Consider the following 18,801-nt stretch of genomic DNA (forward strand, 5'->3'; position numbering starts at 1 on the left):
ATCTCTAGGGTGCTGGTACACTTCTTATTTCTGCACCAGAAAATCACTAACACATACTCTAAAGATAGGGCTAGTGCAAAAAGGCTCACTTTTAGCTGTCTAGGGTACACAACACATCACATGAATACAGGGATACAGGGACTGCACATCTTGGAGAGCTCCAGCTGACACTAAACACACTTGACTGAAATAAATTATGGCATCAGTTGCACCAAGTTTTACAGAAAAGTTTCACTGTGTAAGTAGATTGGGGAAAATAAAGACCATAAACCACATATACACATGCCTTTTTTTGTCACTCTTTCCCTTAGCATCCGCTCCAAACCCACTTGGATACCACTGACACTGAGCTAGACTGACCTTGACTGACTGAGTTCTTAGATCTGTGTTAATTAGTTGACAAGTGACATCTTTGTAATTTTTAGATTATCACAACACTGAAAGACACTGGTGCCCTGCATTGCACAATGGAATCTCACGCACTGTAACCCCATCATGACAGTTATAATAAATAAATATTTTGCGTCAGAAAATATTCATATAATAGAATCATAAAATGGCTTGAATTGGAAGGGACCTTAAAGAACATTTAGTTCCAACCTTACTGCTATGAGGAGGGACCCCTTCCACTAGGACCAGGTTGCTCAGAGCTCCATCCAGCCTTGAGCATTTCCAGGAATGGGGCAGCCACAGCTTCTCTGGGCAATCTGTGCCAGTGTCTCACCACCCTCACAGTAAAATATTTCTTCCTAATAGCTGATATAGAACTACTCTCTTTCAGTTTGAAGACATCCCCCCTTTGTGTCGCTACAGACCCTTGTAAAAATTCTCTCTCTTCTCGTAGCCTCCCTTCAGGTATTGGAAGGCTGCAATTAGGTCACTCCAAAGCCTTCTCTCTTCCAGACTGAATAATTCCAATTCTCTCAGGCTTTCCTGAAAAAGTGCTCCATCCCTCTAATCATCTTGGTGGCCTTCTCTGGACTCACTCCAACAGGTGAATGTCTTTCCTGTGCTGGGGACCCCACAGCATTCCAGGTGGGTTCTCATGAGAGCAGAGCAAAGGGATAAAATTGCCTCTGTTGACCTGCTGCCCACGCTGCTTTTGATGCAGCCCAGGACATGTTTGGCTTTCTGGGCTGCAAGTGCTCATTGCTGCTGCATGTCCAGCCTCTCATCTGCCAGCACCCCCAAGTCCTTCTTGGCAGGGCTGCTCTTGTGTTGGTACTGGGGGTTGCCCCGGTCCAGGGGGCACAATGCACTTGTTCTTGTTAAGTCTCATGAGATTCCCATGTGCCCAGTTCTTGAGCTTGTCCAGCTCCCTCTGGATGGATCCCATCCTTCAGGTGTGTCAGCTGCATCAGTCAGCTTGGTGTCTTCTGCAAAATTGCTGAGGATGCACTCAATCCCTACTGTAGTATGACTTTAAAAAAAATCTTTGTAATTTATACTAGTGATTAAACTAGTGTAGTGCTACTATTATACACTAGAAAATATAAAGATGGGCAGCACAGGGATTGCAGAAATATCTGAGAGCTTGAGAAATTCAGGACACAGTCTCAGATGCCCCTTTTGATTTCAGGCAAGTTACATACCCTCTTTGTAAGTCAGTCTTCATTATGGAAACTGACAATAGTGATCCTTCTCTGCTCCAGAGGAATATTATACAATAAATGCAGTCAAAAATTCTGAGGTCTCAGGATGGTATGGCAAACACCATACAGTCAGACTTCACTTATCTATGGTTAGATTGTTTAGGCCATGGATGAAAAACCAGCTTGGCTCTAACACGGCATATTAGCTCAGGCACAGTGCCACATGAATGCAGTTATGCTCTTGCTAAGGCCAGCTCTGCTGTGGAAAGAGTGCATCTGCTTTTGTGAGAACCTAGCTGGCTCCATCCCGAGGCAGCTCAGGTACTTCAGCACCAGAATTATTGGCGCGGGGTTTGGGGGGAGGGGGCAAGAAGGAGGAGCAGAAACACCCAGCACAGACCCAGCCTTGATCCTGGTTCTAGCTGAGTTTATAAGACCTGGCTTTGCACCAGCTCTACCAGATCCACGCTGCCTCCCAGCCTTTGCACCTGCTTCACAGAGCCCCGGGCCCTTCGGGGCTCATTAGGTCAGGCACAAGGGGATGAGAACCACAAGCAGAGAGTCACGGTCTGTCCGTACCTGGCTGGGGAACAGGCTGTGAGTGAGGAGCAGAGAGATAAATGACACTGTGGAGTCAGTGTAGTGGATGTTATGAGGAATTAGCAGATCTTCCTGTATGAAAACTAAATTCACTCGGAAACTCTTGGCTTCCCCCTTGTTTCAGCCTTCCTTACCTGTACTATTGGGATTGCCATTTTACTAACTTTACAATACCTTTGCCAAGTAGAGATGTGGCTAGAAACAAGTACAAATCACTTACTGAAGTCACGCTTTAGGACTTCAGAGCCATCTTGCCAAGACAATGAAAGTGGTGTTTCAAGGAAGACACTTTGAAATGAGTGAGATCAGATTTTAGGAAGCCAAAAGGAAAGGAAGGGGTGGGGGGGTGGGCAGAATAAATCAATCAAGGTCTTAAATCCAGACTTGAAAAACGTAGTTATCAAGAAGAAAAGGGAAAGGAAAAATAAAAAAAAAGAGAGAAAGAACAGGGCGAGAAGTGAGGAGGACTAGCTTTCCCCAGGCTGTAAGCAGGGCACAGAAAGAGAAAGGAAGAGGAGGCTTTGCGGGGAGTGGGAGAAGCCCGCCGAGAAAGAGCCTCCGGGCAAAAGCATCAGCGGCTCTCGGGCCGGCTGGCGTTAGGGCCCGGCGGAGGCGGGGGCGCGGGCCGGGGCGGGCGGCGCCAGGGCTGGGCGGCGGGAGGGCCGGGGCCGCGGCACCACCCACGTACCGGGCCCCGCGCCGCCGCGCATCCCCGCGGAGCCCGCACGGCCCCGCCGCCCGCGCCCCCGCCTCGCCGCATAAAAGGAGCGGGCGGAGGCGGGCGGCCGGGGGCCCGGCGCGGACACCGTCTGCATGTGCCCGGGAGCCCCCGGCCGCCCGCCCCGCCGAGCCCGCGTCCCGGCGGCCGCCGCCGGCCCGCGTGGGGCTGCCCCGCGGCGCGGAGCCGCGCTCGGGAGCCGGCGGCGGGACGGGGCGGCCGCGGGGCCGCGCCGCGGGAGGCAGGGGGGGACGGCTTCGCCCGCCGTGCCGCGACCTGAGCGCGTGTGGGCGGGGAGCGCCCCGCGCCGGGATAAATAGCGCTGTGCCCCGGCTGACAGCCCGTCCCGGGGCGCGCGGGGCCGGCGGCAGCGGGACGGGCTTGGGGCTCTCGGTGACTCCGCTCCGCGGCCCCGCTCCTGCTGTGATACGGGCTGTGATTTTTCTCCGTCTGTTTGTTTTTGGGAAGAGGCGAGCAGTGGAGGACCGGGAGAGCCCGGGTCCAAGCTTTTCACCTCTCTCTCCCCGCAGCACGGGGGAGATGCTGGAAGCGGCGGTGAGTTCGCAGCGCCCGAGAAGGGCGGCGAGAAGCCTGTAAACTCCCCAGCGGCAGCCGCTGCCCCGCGACCCGCCGCCAGCCCCTCGCCCCGCACGCCGCTGGCCTCGCCGCCCCTCGCTGCCACCGGAGCAGGCTGCCCACCCAGCGGCCCAGGATGCAGTTTCGCCTCTTCTCCTTTGCCTTGATCATCCTGAACTGCATGGATTACGGCCACTGCCAGCCCGGCCGCTGGAGACGCAGCAAAAGAGGTGAGTGGCGCCGGCTGCTCACCCGGGACGCCGCCCGGGGCAGCTGCGGGATCGCCCGCGGGGAAGGGCCGCTCTTCGGCAGGTGAGCCGCGCTCCGGCTCCGCGGGCACCGGGCCGGCACGTGGGGCGGCAGCGGGGGGCGAGCCGGGGGCGCGGGGCCGTGCCGGCCTGGCGACCGCTCCGCGGGGCTGCTCGCCGCCGTCCTGCTGCGGGGGTCGAGCCGGGAGCAGGAGGAGCGGCGTGGACGTGAGCTCGGAAGGGAAGGGACCGGCCGGAGCCCGGGGCAGCCGGGGACGAGAATGCCGAGCGGTAGGCGCACGGTCCCCGACGCCCCTGGCGTGCTCTCCCCCGGGGCCGGCGGAGCCGGGGTCTCGCTGGGAGCTGCCCGCAGCGGGAGGGGCCGCGGCGGGCCGGGGACGTCGCTGATGTCGCCGTCGCTCCTCGTCCAGCGGCTCTCGGCTGCCGGGGATCGCTGTTAGCCCGCGCAGTCGGAGTCGCGCGTCCCCGGGACGGACTTTGAAGCTGCTTTCCTTGGACGTTTCCGAGGCAGAAAGGCGGCTTCTCCCCTCCATCCTCCGGTACCGCCGTGCCGCTCCCGCGGGGCTTGGCCGCCGGGAGAGCCGAGGAGGCGGAGAGCCCCGCGCCTTGCCCAGTGCCCGGGGGAGTTCTGTGCCGCCAGCTTTGCTGAAAACGTGCAGGTCCCTTTGAGGAAAAGACATAAACGCTGCATTGGGGCTTCATCGGTTTCCCTAAACGCTGATGCCGGGATGCCGGAGCGGTGCAATATGCCAGTACAGCTCCCGTGTGGACGGAGAGGTTACTGCAGCGCCTTCCGGCCGGCAGCCTGGCCGAGGCTTCGTCTGCTCCTTTATTACTTTTTTTTTTTTTGAGTGGTGGGGAGGTTCACCTTATTATAAAATATTTTATTATCCACATATTCTGAATTATTTTTCTATCCTTTCTGCTGTTATTTTCTCAGCCATGCCTCCCCTTCACATTTTTAAGTTCGCTGAAAATCAGGTGGCTCAAGCTGCTGAGAAATTTCTGAAAGAATTACACTTTTAGTGGTATTATCTGGAAGGAGAGGGACTTAACATCTCCAGTGTTAAGCTGCTACAAGTAGTAATAAAACTGTGAGAAGAACATAGTTTGCACTTTTGTGCTTATATCACTTTCAGAGTAGGTGCAAATAAAATTGTAAGGCAGTTTGGTTTTGATGGTTTCCAGAGTTTAATTTATGTGTGTGTGGCTAAAACGATAGCAGTCCTTTAAAGTGACCAGACTATCTGTGCTAACAAAGGGTATACTGTGTCTTTAATTAAATGTGGAACTGCTTAGAGTGCTGGCTAGACAGCGGAGGGTGATAGTGGTATTTCTGCTTTACAACAGAGCTTAAGGGCTGCATTGTGGGAGTACTGAAATGAATAGACATCTAACTCAAGTTGTGTGAATTGTCCTCTTACAAAAACTTAAGCTGGTTTTAATTGATCTCATGTTCACTGATTGATCCTAGACCCATTGTTGTGCTTGTTGAACAGTTGGCTTTTCCAAAGAAGATTGATTTAAATTAGTTTTTAGTTTAATTATTGGATAAATACGATCAGTATTGACAGTTGACTTACTGGCTCTATTTTGTGCTATCACCTATGGGTTTTGTTTTGGGCTTTGAAGAATGCAGTCTTTTTCAGTTAATAAGTATAAAAAACTAAGCATAGCCAGTTCTAAGCACAGAAAGCACAATCTAAGAACGTATTCAAATTATAATAGGTATTTGCCATGACATATCCAGTCTGAAGTAATGCTTTCATACAGGACTCAAAATTCCAATAATTTCACAATTTTTCCATATCCCATCTGCAAATAATCAGGCAGTCACTGTGGGGTACTGGCAGTTAAAATTTCTCTGGCATTCTCTGTTTTGTCTGTTACATGATCTCAGATGCTCCATAATATCGTTTTCTTAATGAAATACAATTTTTGGCATAGATTAAGTCTCCTATGTGGTAGGAATCAATTGCATTCAGTCTGGAATTATGGGCAAATAGCATGTGTAGCTGATTTTTTTAAAGCAGCTAGATGTACAATAAACTTTAAGTGTATATGCCTGTATTGGCATTTGCTTGGATTTGTTGCTGATGTAGAATACTCTAGTAAAGAAGACTTAAGTAAATTTGGGGAGATGTTCCCAGGATTCCTTATTCACCATCTGCTTGCAACCCTTTCCCAAGTCAAGGCTTGCAACATTGCAGTAGAAGCAGAATAATAAGGTTTAGAAAGTGGCTCTTACCTTGCATTGATTTGTGCTTTGTTATTAATGTCACTTCACTAACTTTTTTTGATAAATACATAATAATCAACAGGCTCTACTTATTCCACTGCTGCTCTTAATTACTTTTTCAGCTCATTAAAATATTGCTTTCCATAGTTGCTCGGAACAGAACCTTACTTTCCTTAAAACACCTCACCAAATTCTCCCTCTGTAAGCCACTGCCCTGAGCAAGATTAAGGCCTTTTTGCCTTTCCTGCAGAAGATATTTGAAAACCTATTTAAGGGTTACCTAGCTGAAAGCTCGGTGGTGTAATATCACAGCTGGTTTGGTCTAATCTTCCCTTGTCTTGTTGAATTGTATAACTTGATTTGTTTCTCTTGTAAGCCTTCTTCATTGAAAATTTACATTTATTTTTCAGATTTCTCTTTAGCAATCAGTGTAAGATGGGCAGCTTCATGTCAGCATTTCACTGAATATCACAGGGTGCGTGAAGGACCAGTGGTTTTTCCCTTTGAGACCTAATGAAAGCAACTTTTCCAAAGAGTGCCACAAGTCAAAATGGGGGTGCATAAAAATGGAGACTCTCAGGGAGGAGTGATGGTATTCTGCAAAAGTTTTGACAGAAGAGAATATAGGGATCATTATAAACAGCCATCAAAACCCAGATGCTAACAAAATTCCCTAAGGGGAAAAAAGACAATGATAGCAGTCAGTGCCTGCATTGATGGGGAACCTCAAGAGTCTACAGAGAAGCTCTGTACAGTTGGTAAGGCCAATGTTGGAGTAATAAAAAATGTGAATGGGACACATTCACATAGTTAAACCAGGAATTGTTTATATCCAAGTACTCAAGACCTGTGGCTGTAAAATAAAATACTTGTCTTTCCATTTAGTTCCTATTCATGGAGTGTCATGAGGGCTAAGGTGAATACTTATCTCCTAGATGCTTACACTCTGTGTTAGAGGAACATAAAGGGGGAATATCTGTGGCAATGAGTGAATAATGAGTGACAGTGGTGATGGCAAAATACAGGTGGAAATAGGAGGAATACCTGGGGCAGGAAATTTCCCAAGTGTTTCTCAGACCTCAATATAGCTTTGTGCACAGCTATATTTATTGAAGTATATGAATATATAGAGGGGCATGGTCACCAGGTTCAAAATTATGTCAATTAAATTTAAATTTTTATCATCTTGATATAAGATGGGAATCCTGACCACAAACCTCTTATTATTATAGGAAATTGTTACATGGATTTTCAACTAGAAGAAAAACCTGCTTGGATGTTGGGGATTGTAATTTAGCTTTCCTAACAAGGTTTTTACCTGGGATAATCTTGGAACCTGTCTCAGCTGGGTTGTATGGTCAAGCTTTGGGAAAGATAGATGATTTAAGCATTAGGGAAAAAGAAACTGTTGGATATACTTGACTGAAATAAATACCATATCTAATTTTACAAGGACTGTACTGGCTCCTAAAGTGTAATATATCTCAAAAAAAGTCGTACTACATGACTTTTAATTGTCTTGCATTATCCAACTATTCTGGCTGTTATTAGCTAGTCTACCTTCTTCTCTTTGAGGTTGAAGCATGTGTTATGTTTGAAGGAGAGTTAACCTTTTTATCTTCAGGTTAAGACTTAAAATTCTATATGGAAGCAGTACTGTGAGATACTTTTTTTTCCTTAGGTGTGACATTAAGCAGCTGTAACAGAACCTGTGAAAGAACTGAGTTGTGCTAACACAAGTGGTAATTTTCCAGGCACTCATGATCAGGAGAAACGCTTTGGAACATAGCTTCTGTTCCTTAGACCTGCGCATAGGATAGTTACTAATCATTCTTTATACATACATTGTTACTACAGCAATTAGAACATCCTAACTCTGTAACCTTTGAAAAGTCACAACTTTTAACCTTTGGCTATTGACACTTATTTCTGTCTTAAACTGACAGAAATCAAAATTTCTGTGTGAATGACTGAATACTGAACTAGCTAATGATGCAGATTACTGAGGATAAGCAATGCTCAAACAGATTGTGAAGATTTGCAGGAGAATGTTCAAAGCACCAAGAGCAGGATTCACAGTCAAAATAGACATCTGAAGTTGGGTGTTTCAGCTTCCCAAAGTTGGTTTTTAGTGCTTCTTATAACATTTATAAGATATATGTCTGGGCTTGGTATGTATGTGGCTCTCTTTAGCAAGCAGAGGCTGGGCAGGATATTTTGGGGCAGGTCCTGTGCATTTGGCACCTTTGGGTGTCCCAAGACCTGTTACTGGGGAAGTTAGAGTTGGGGAGCCTGTTCTGGCACAGGGTTGGGTTGTGTGTGTGTTTTTCCCTGCCTGTGTCCATCCCTTTAGGTCCCATTACAGACCACTTGGGTTCAGATGCTGGGCTAGATGGGTGTTCCTGATCACACCTGGAAGTCTGTGTCCATGCGTTTGTGTAAGATTTACACTGTGATGAAGAGCTTAGATTTGTACACTTGATAAACTTGTCTTAACTGTGTATTTTCCCCTTTTAGGGGATGGAGGGGATTTTCTAAGGCTTGGCTGAAAACTCTCACTAAAGCAGCTCAAAATGCATGACAGATACTAAAAGTGACTTTTTACACTAATACAGGGACATTATGGTGATAAAAGCAAGAATGCTGTTTCTCAATTTAATGTGTCATTTACAATATACAGGCCAGCGTAATTACTATGTTAAAGTATGTTAGCATGGTGTTGTTTACGTAAGCTACCTTTAAAAATATGGAAAATATGAAATTATTTAAAAGGTAGAAAGTGGAAGAGGTGTTGGTTATAAAATTCAAAGAATAAAGGAATAAACAAAGGGCTGTTTCTTTTTTGTTTTTTTTTCTTTCTCTTGCTCTTTCTGCCAAGACTCTGACTACCCCATGGAGGCCTGCATTTTATTTCTGATTATCTAGCTTTTTTTAAATACCAAAACTTTAATCTAACTAGAGGGACTGTCTAATCAAACTGCAAATCATCACAGGCTGAAAACATTCCCCCAACTTACCGTACCTCCAACTTGAAAGCTTATAACTGACCATAACATCCTTTCCAAAAATGCATCCTTGATTTTGAATTCTGGGGTGGGACTCATGTGACTATCTGGAACATGAAGGTCTACATGTTCTTTTATAATTGATCTAGTTGGTGCAGTCCATCAAACTCATCCCATGGTAGATGCCTGCCTTTGATCAGATAAAGCATGCAGCTACCTAAATAAAGATAAGATGACTTGATTACCTTTATCTGTAATTGAAGTGTAATTCAGCTGTACATGTCTTCAGTGTTAGCCCCTGAACTAAACTGAAATCAGCCCTCAATGAGAAAGGATCCACTACCTATATTAAAAGTGGGGTGCAGCTCTTAATTTTAACAGATACGGTCCCTGAAAGTTCTAATCTCTCCTGTATTAGAGATCGATTTAGTTTCAGGTATTTTTTAATAAATTCAGTTCCTCAAGCATGCCCTTTCTTTTCACCTCAAAGTTTTGTTCAGGCACAGTTGGAGAACCTTCTGTATTTGTCTAGGCTCCAAGTATTTGCTAATCCTTTTCTTAGTGAAGAGCATGACTTCATAAGTATTGGCTGTTGGTAATGCACAAATGTAACAGCTTGATCCTTTCATCATGGACTGCTTTAGAAACTGAAATTAGGTGCTGCCATGGTTTGTATACTCATTGTATTTCTAGTACGTGTTTAGCAGATGTAATGCTTTGGTGTCAGTGTGGTGCTGCAAAGTAACTTTGTGCAAGAGGAGTAAATCCATCACTTCTTGGGACAGCAGGGGTGGGTTTAAACCTGTTCCCAAGTAATTTTTGGTGTAGAGGATGTAACAGGCTTTGGATCACATTTTGATACTTGGATTCTAAGCGATACCTCTTGGGAAGGGAGGTGTTGAAGCATCAGTTGGATCTGCATAAGGCAGTTGCAGAGCTCTCTTTCCTGCCTACATGATGGCTTTGTCCAGGCAGCTCCATCCACGAAGACCACTTACTGATTAGACTTCAGTGTAACACTCGTTGAGTTTTGCATATCTGTGGGCAGTAAGGTCACTTGTAAGTCTGACTTGAGTTCCAGCTGGGTCACTTTATTCCCTCTGTGTGTGGCTCCTGTCAATTTTTGCTAATACTTTTCAGAACTCTGAGGAGAAATGAAGTTGAAATGGATCAGGTGGTGGTCTCTGCAGTGTATGCTGCAGAAAGGCAGATGGTGATACAACACAGTGTCAAGCACAGGAAAGGCAAGATTGAAAGCATTGGTTTGCCAATACTCTAATGTCACCTTTCTGATGGAGTTTCTGCAGTGGAGGGGGTGGGTGGGATGGAGGAATTAGAAGGCATTGGTTTTTATACATAATACCATTTCAAAATACCTAATTGGTGTGAAACCTGTGTTCTGGACATGGAATGGAGGTGACAAGTGTAACTTCTGTGAAATGATGGAATATGATATTTTCCTCTGTAGAATTTCCTCTGAGACTAAAAGGATTTGAGACTTTAGTTGTATGTCCTTACTTTGGGATTTCTATGTCTTAGCACTTTGATTTCAAACAGCTGTACACACCTCTGACCTTTGTCTGTCAAGCTGTGGTCCAAGGAGCAGCTGCTAGCATCTTCTGGATGTGTAGAGATCACACTGTCTCATCCTTGTGTTTCTACCTAAATACCCTTGAATGAAACACTCCAGTGAACTTGTATAGCTCTGCTTTAATCTTATCCTATTTTGATGCAAGCGCTTGTTTCTTAAATTCAAATTTAAGCCTAAATTTTTTTTAGGGGATGGCATAGGAAAGATTGGCAGTTAAATTTTCTGAAATTTCCTCTTGTTTGTGGTCTTGAACGTGCAAACTGTGGAGTGCAAAAGGATATAAAAGAAGGAATAGAACTGTAGTGTGGGGAAGAGATTAATTTTTATGGGAAAGCAGAGAAGCAATTACTATTTGAGGTACCTTGATTATGTGATCAATAGGTGGTTTTTAAGATCCCGTCTGTTAAGATCTGGTGAGAAGTACAAAAACCTTTCATGTTCTTTGTTTCAGTAACTAATCTGTTATGTATTGCTTTTGAAATACAAATTTCAGTAGAGCCAAGTACTTGATGTATCTCTAAGATTTTGTCCTTCTGTGAGGAAATGTTGTCTCCATTCCTTCCTTTTTGGTTGATTGTATGGAATGGTCATAAGACTGTAGCTAGAAAAATGTTAGCAATTACAGGCTACACACAGAATATTTAGAAGTGGTGTGCAGTTCTGTAATTTTGTTTCAAACATCACCTTCCCACCCCCCACGCTTTCAACAGAATTATGTGTGTAATTTCATAAGGATAATGGCAAATCTCATGTACAATTAACATAGATCCAAAAATGAAACCACTTCTACTGTGATTTTCTGTTTGTAAAAATATTTTTCCTCTCTGGGATTTAAATCTCAAAATAATCAAAAGCATATGGTTTAGGGACTGACTTTCAAATTTACCTTGCAGAAAATTTTGTCTATTTTTTTGTGAGTATAGTCAAGATTTTCTCCATTGTGATGAAAACCGCACCCAAACATAGACGTAGTGAGGTGGAGGAAGGGACATGGAAGATAAGTAATGTTTGTGATGTTGGCTTTTAGGTTGGTGGGTTTTTTTTTAATCACTGGACAGTTGCATGAGCACTAACTCCAAGGTAGACCAAGTGCAGCAGTGAATACAGTGTTCGTGCCTTTTTATCTTGATACTTGTCCTGCTTTTACACTGCAAAGGGACAAGTGTATTTGTGCTAGAAAATTGCAGTGCTGCCATAAAATATAAACTTCCTGATCCAAGCACTTGTTTTTTTTTTTTGAGTTGAAATGCTGGCTGAAATGTGTTGCACACAAACATGTTCTCTGCAGCAATGCATGGTCTTCTCAGCGTATGGTTGCCACCTTTGGAATACCAAAAACCCCAAACTAGCCACATCAGACAAAGGGCTGTTGTGCATGCACAGATCAATCTGCACGTGTACAGCAGCACTGACAACACCCATCACGTCCTTACCAAAACATTATGGGCAAGATGGAAACAACTGAAACAGCAACTGTGCTTACCAAAGATAGATGTTACTGACTTGCTCTTTCTTCTTTCTGGAATTAGTCAAAAATTTGGGTAGATCCTGTATGTTTTTATTATAAACCTTCCAATTTAGACGGTGTTTCCTCTGCCAAGCATGTGGCTGTCACTCTCTTGAATGGGCACTAAAGTTCCATCATTTGCTTTATCTATATTGAGATGGTACTATACATCCCAGCTGAGGAGAGGCCCTGCAGTGCTGGCCCTGCTGACAGGACAGCCTCTGAACTAAGGTCACCAGAGCAGAAATCAGAATTCTGTCCTTGATTCCCTTCCCATAGCAGACGCGTTCCTTGGCCCTTCATGTGAGCTAGTTCAGGCCTGGCTCACATCTCATTTTACACAGTGCACACTAATAATGTGGTGGGTATGGGTTCAGTTTTGACTCAGCAAGAGTAACTCTAAAATCGCTTTGCACGTGAGGTGCATTAGGTTCTGTTTACAGCACAACGCAGCAACCGCTGGTTTCAGTTTTCTTAAAGCTTTTAACCATTATTGTGAAATACTTACCACTAGCCTCTGATCTGAGATGCTTCAGTCCTGCAAGAAACCTAAACCTAAGGAAAATTTCGCAGGGCATTTTCTTATTTATCTGTTGGCATCAGGTTATGTTTTATTTTCACCAGGGGTGTTCGCAGGAGGGGTTTTACCTCTAAATTTGCTCTCCTATCTTCTCCAAAATGGTCAGCATTCGCTCCCCTACTTTGTTGAGTGCAAGGAAAGCTGAGTCTCCAAGGGACATCTGAGGGAAGGCACCTTTTGGAGTAGGGTAGCTGTGTGCCTTTGCTGTTGTGATGTACTCCTGTAGCAGCAGGACAGTTCTTCAGCTTAAGTTCCTTGCCTGGGTCATACAAAATGTGCCTGGCCTGCATGCCTCTGTCTTGGTCTTTTTCAAGTTGTTCAGCAAATATTGATTGTACATGGGTACAATCATTATTCCACATTATATGATTGGTTTTACCTGACGTGGTTCAGTGTTGGGAATTCTGCCTCCTTGGGAAGAGGTTTCCTTCAGGATGTCGGAGGGATTGCTTTTATTGTTAGTCTTCCTACCTGTAAAGCTTGTGGTTTATATATATATTCATCAATGAAAATGGTAACAGAAGATAAATTCCTCTTTTCTGTAAAAGCTAAGCAGCTTTCCAGTGTGAAATGTTATGGCAGTAGGGATGTGAATAATGTCAGCATCTAGTTGAAGTGGTGCTCCTAGACTGGTGCTTCGGTTTCCAACTCTATTTCTTACAGCACTATTGCAATATGCTGGAATGCAGCATCTTTGCTGATGTTGAGATGATGCTGGGTTATGATTTCTCTTTTTAGCTATAATGGAACTGCAGAATTACAAGTAGTTTTAGTAAGTCTTTTATTAGTCACAGAGTTTGCTGAATTTTGTCTGTGGCCTTCAAAGTTGTTTTGGAATTCAGTTTTAGGAAATGCTTATGGCTGTAGTTAGGAATTAAAATGAAAGGGATCTCTAATATTTTTTGTAGTGTAAAAAGTTACTTTTTTTGTTTTGCATGAAGCTTACTTTGACTCCACTCTTTTTTTTGGGGGGGAGTTGATTTGGTTTTTTAATGGAGATTCTTATAGAAGTAGCAACCATGACTTTCTTTGGTACAAAATGTGTGGTGTGAAACTGAGAAGAAAATCTACAAAATCTTATATTTAGGTGAACAGAACTTGTAGACCACCTAGTCTAGTGCTGTACAGATGTGTACTCCTTTTGAAGGATTCAGGTAAATAAAACTGACACATGGAGAGGAAGAAGAGGCATTAGAATAAACTTTTTATTAGTGGACAAGGTTGGGTATCTGATCTGTAGTTTTGATTCTCAAATTCATCCATATTCCCTGGATTATGTAGTCCCTTTGTGCTGAGGACATGTACTTGCAGAAAAACTTATTTTCTCCATTTCAGATGGGTGTTCAGCCCCATCTGTATCTCTTTGAGGAAGAAAGACCATTTTTTCTGTTATTGTTCTGCCTTTGTGTTGTACATCCCCTACCCATCTCTTTTGCATTGACTCTGCAACCCAAGACAGAGACTTGTGCGTTTTGTCAAAGGGAATCTAGTTTTGCTCAGCTTTGAGTACAAGAAGAGGATTATACTGTCAGTTCTTCTGCTAAAAATGTCTTGTTATTTGCATCTTGTGCCAGCAGTATTCTGGAAAATATCCCCAATCCAGGGGACATCAACAAGCTGGAGAAATCAAAAGAAACCTCACAAAGTTCAACAAGACATTCAAAGCACTCACCTGGGAAAGAGCAAGCCCAGACATTGCTGTGGGCTGGGGGGCAATCAGCAGGAGAGCAGCTTGGCAGAAAGGGCACACGGTGTGTGCTGTGCTGAACGTGAGCCAGCAGTGCTCCCCTGCTGCAAGGAAGGCTCGTGGTGCTCTGGACTGCCAGCACGGGATCATCCCCCTCAGTCAGTATGGGGAAGCACAGGGGAATGCTGTGTCCTTCTCTGGGCTCCTCAGTGCTAGAGGGAGTTCCACAAAGGAAAACACAGATGATTAAGGGACTGGAGCATCTTTCCTGAGAGGAAAGGTTGGGAGCTGGGGCTGTTCAGCCCAGACAGGGCACAAAGGGGTTCTCATCAATGCAGCTGAAAGGGAGGGTGCGATTAGGTCAGGCTCTTGCCTGGTGCTCAGTGGCAGAACAAGAAACAATGAGCACAAACTGAACCACAGCAGGTACCCTCTGAACATTAGGAAATACTTTTTTACAGTGCAGATGACTGAGGACTGATATGTGTTGTCCAGAGAGGTTGTGGAGTCCCTGTCCTTGGAGATACTCAAAAGTCATCCATGTGCAGTCCTGGGCAGCTGCATTTGTCCGGCCCTACTTGAACAGGATAATTGGACCAAATGATTCTTTTGCCTCCAGAAGTTCTTTCCAACTTCAGCCATTCTGTGAAAGATAGTTTGGAAATGTATTGGGTACCTGGCTTGAGCCTGCTTTTTTCTTTTTAGTAATAGCCAGCTGTGGAGAGGAAGCAGACAAGTCATTCCCTTTAGGAATCCTTAGGATAACTGACAGAATCATGCACAGTTGCAATCCCCTTAATTTTGTTGGAATACTAAAATCAACCTAGAGAATTTTCTTGGTATTTAGCAGTAGCACTGGTTGTCATAAAAACAGGATTCTATGTCATGCTGATTTTCCATCCCATGAGTTCTTTGCTCCTCCATTTTTCTTCTCTCAAATATTTACAGATACCAAAGAGTGCACTGTGAATTTAATAATTAAGATACTAGACCTAACTCTGGTCTCCCTCATTTTGTTGTAAATCTGGGGGTGATGTCCATATCTCTCAGGCAGAGTGGATGTTCCTGAGATGGTGCTTGCTCTGGGATATTGTAGGAATTTGCTGATGCTATATTTGAGAACTCTTTAATTTAACTCTCTTGTCAGACTCCTGGAAAAAGTCTTGCTGCTTTCAACTTTTATTTCAGTTTTTGCAATCAGCAGTGACATCAATATGTAGGGGTTTATTTCAGCTTTGGAAGGGGGCTTTTCTCTAACTGCTTTGCAAGCAGCAACTGAGTGAAACTGCTGCATATTGAGCCTGATGAAACATGAGGCTCATTGGGTGAAATAACATTAGTCTGTGCTACTTAAACACACTCTGGAAGGCTTAAGGAGGAGAGGAAGGAAAATATTTGAAGAGATCAGCTGGATGTGGTTGAATACATGTAATGTCACCTGAGAAGGATTAGAATTTGCCAAAGCTTGACCTGAACGAAGACCTCCATTTAGGCTTGTGTTCCTACCAGATCAACCACAGTAGTTTTTCTATGCACAGCTCCCTACCAGCAGTCATAGAGTGAAAGAGTCCAGTGATTTACTTGGCTTCTGCGTCTCAGATGTAGTAAGTTTAAAAAAAAATAAGTCTCAGTTTAACATTCCTTCTCCTTATTAGCTGCAGCTGGCTTTTTCTAATTACTAAAGTCAACGTTTTTTCATCTGCATTCTGTTGCTTTTATCTTTGCTGGGAGCTCAGTGTATGCACTCTAGCTGATAAGCAGCTACACATGTAGGTCATATCCATAGATGTGGACAGCTTCAAAAAAATACATGCACTGACACTTCCAAGAGAAGACCCAGTGGAGTAGTTAGTAGCAGTGGTACTTCATCATGCACCATGGTATTTGCTTTCTGATTATGTGATGTTAGCAAACCCAGTGATCTTAATAACTTGATTACTGTGATTGTGACAATCATGTGTTCTTCTGTTTTGTGATAGTGTTTTAGAGTGCTCAGAGCGCTTTGCCATGCCCCTCCCTGAAGTGATGGGTGTCTCTTAGAGGTGTAGAAATGGAGCCCTGGAGTTACAAAATGAAATAAAGAGAATGACAATTGGGAATGCTTAGTAACAAGTGATGTTCTTGTTTTATTCAAGTGTGCTACAGAGCTGGGATAGAGGTTGAAGAAAATTAAATGCCTGTTTGTGCCAACATTATGCTGCTAGACAGATGTTCCCCACAGCAGGCCCCTATAGCCATGCCTGCTAAATCTGAGGTTTGACTATTGAATGGTAAAGTAGGTAATATTTCTACATAGCTATGAAAAAAATACAAATTTTCTTATTAAGATTATAGTGTTTTTTGAGGAATTACTTAATTTCATGCTTCTAGATATAGAGTTGAGTATCACAGACTGGGAATACTCTTAGTTGGGAGATGAATTTGCCTTTACCAACAGGAGGTTTCTGATACCTTCCTCTAAAGCATTGACTGCTGCTGGAGTGAGCAATGCTTTTGCTCAGTATAAAAATTTCCATGTAAAATTTTTGTTGCAAAGTTTCTTTTTCTGCACAAAATGGTAATTGAGTCTATATTTTTGGGCTTCTGCATAGCATGTGCCATACTGGGCTTGATCTTAAAAATACCTTAAGTTACAGTGAAGTTTGGTGGATATGTAATGAGAAAAAGCACACAATGAAATGCAGTGCTGTGGAGGAATAGCATGTCTCTCAAGAGACTTATATTGCAATGATTTAATGTCAGAACTATTTAGAGTCAACCTTCTTTTGCATTTGCATCTCATACCACTAAATTATGAAATTGTGACTAAGATTTAACCGTTTTGTTTAGCCACCAACAAAGTTATCACTGCTTGTTATTTATTTGTTTCTTGTTTTTTTCATTCATTCTCAGTTTGTAACAAACACTGTCCTTGTACTAATCATGTAGAGATACCCATGATACTCTACTCTGTGGAATAATTTTTCCTTTGTTTATGTATTTTTAGCTAAGAAGAAATCTGATTAGTTGAATGCTCTTTATGATATTCAAGTACATCCTAGAGCTTTGCATTTGCTGTTTGATGTTCCATTTTACAGCTTTACTTAAATGCTCTGCAGGGATTGTGGTTTAGTGGTGAGAGCATGAAATTTGAATCCAAGGTGCCTGGTTCTCTTACCAACAGAGCTGGGCAGTGTGTTTAAAACCAGATTCTTCTACCCCACCACCCCATAACAGATTTTTGCATGTGTGTCTACAAGTTTTTTTTTCCTCTCTCTGTTTTTTTTTTTAAATAAATGTTGAGCAGCTCAAGCAGGAACTGCAGGTCTGTCGTTTCCTTCAGTGCCTCGGTGCCTCTGGTGTAGAGGGTAGTGTTTTATCACAGTGCAGTTTAAATTATATCAGTGATATGTGTGGCTAACAGGTCCTAGAGTGATAATCTCTAGGCATTTATATGGTTATTATGAAGGATAATAAGCACATAAAAAAGTTTCCTGCCTCCAAGTTTATTGACTGAACACACAGCAGCATGTAGAACATTGCATTCATGGCAATGATTTAGGAGCTTTGGAAAGGGCTGGCTCTATCTAATATGAAGTCTTTTGTGCTGTCATGTCTGTCAGAGCTGAGATAGCAAAATCTGTTTGACTCTGCATCAGTGCTCTGCAGGGTGCAGAACCTACCACTGCCTCTTTTCATTACTAGGTAAGTGTCTGAAAGTATTTAATGGGGTTTTGTCATGACATTTAAACTTCCAGATACAGGGGATGGAGCTCTTCAATTGAAGGTAGGTATTTCCAGGAGTCTGATTTAATTGCTGATTTAATGAAGAATCTATGTATTCTCAAAAAATCCCCCAAATTATTTTTTATTTCCTCCTAAACTGAGGTAACTGTGTTATCAGATACCTCAGAACTGGGCTGTGAAATGAAGATGTCCCAAAGAGTCCCACAGTTAGAGTTACTCAGCTGAACACCTTTCTAAATTTACCTTACCTGAAAGCAGAAACTTAGCTTTAAAAATTTAAGGTATTCCCAAAATTAAGAAATGTGTATTTCTTGTATTAAGCATATAAGAAAAGGAGATACCATTTTTGTCTTTGCCTCCTTAGAGCTTCCACTATCTTTAATTCTCCAGTCTCTTGTTATCCACATTTCAAACATAAGCTGTGTAATGTCAGCCAAGTAGCTTTTAATTTTTTAGAAACATATGACCTGTCTGTTTTTAAGACTGTATTTGCATTTCCATGGAATTATGAAAAAAATCAATAGGCCCTTGCCAAGTACCAGTTCTAACTTTTGCTTGAAATGTACTGAATGGTAAACACTTAGAGTACACAGGTAAATATAATACATTTTTATCTTCTTTTTGAGGGAATTCTCATTTGAATTTTAAAAAGCCCTGTAGTCATGAAGTGTCATATTTCAGGATGACACCCAGTCTGCTGTGGTTTAAGTG

The 18,801-nt window shown here is 43.5% G+C and overlaps 1 protein-coding gene across 3 annotated transcripts in view; it reads left to right on the forward strand.

Moving 5' to 3' along the window:
• Positions 1-3,622: 3,622 nt before the first annotated feature.
• The window catches only part of RSPO2 (R-spondin 2), a gene marked incomplete at its 5' end in the record, with an annotated part of 102,756 nt that continues 87,577 nt past the window's right edge, over positions 3,623-18,801 (forward strand). For all 3 annotated transcript variants that reach the window (XM_084206220.1, XM_084206219.1, XM_084206221.1), the window contains one exon: positions 3,623-3,716. In XM_084206220.1, coding sequence (XP_084062346.1) covers positions 3,623-3,716 — 94 coding nt within the window. The remainder of the gene's footprint in view (positions 3,717-18,801) is intronic.

This window comes from Fringilla coelebs (assembly GCF_963513975.1).
Source record: "Fringilla coelebs genome assembly, chromosome: 1".
NCBI lineage: Eukaryota > Metazoa > Chordata > Aves > Passeriformes > Fringillidae > Fringilla > Fringilla coelebs.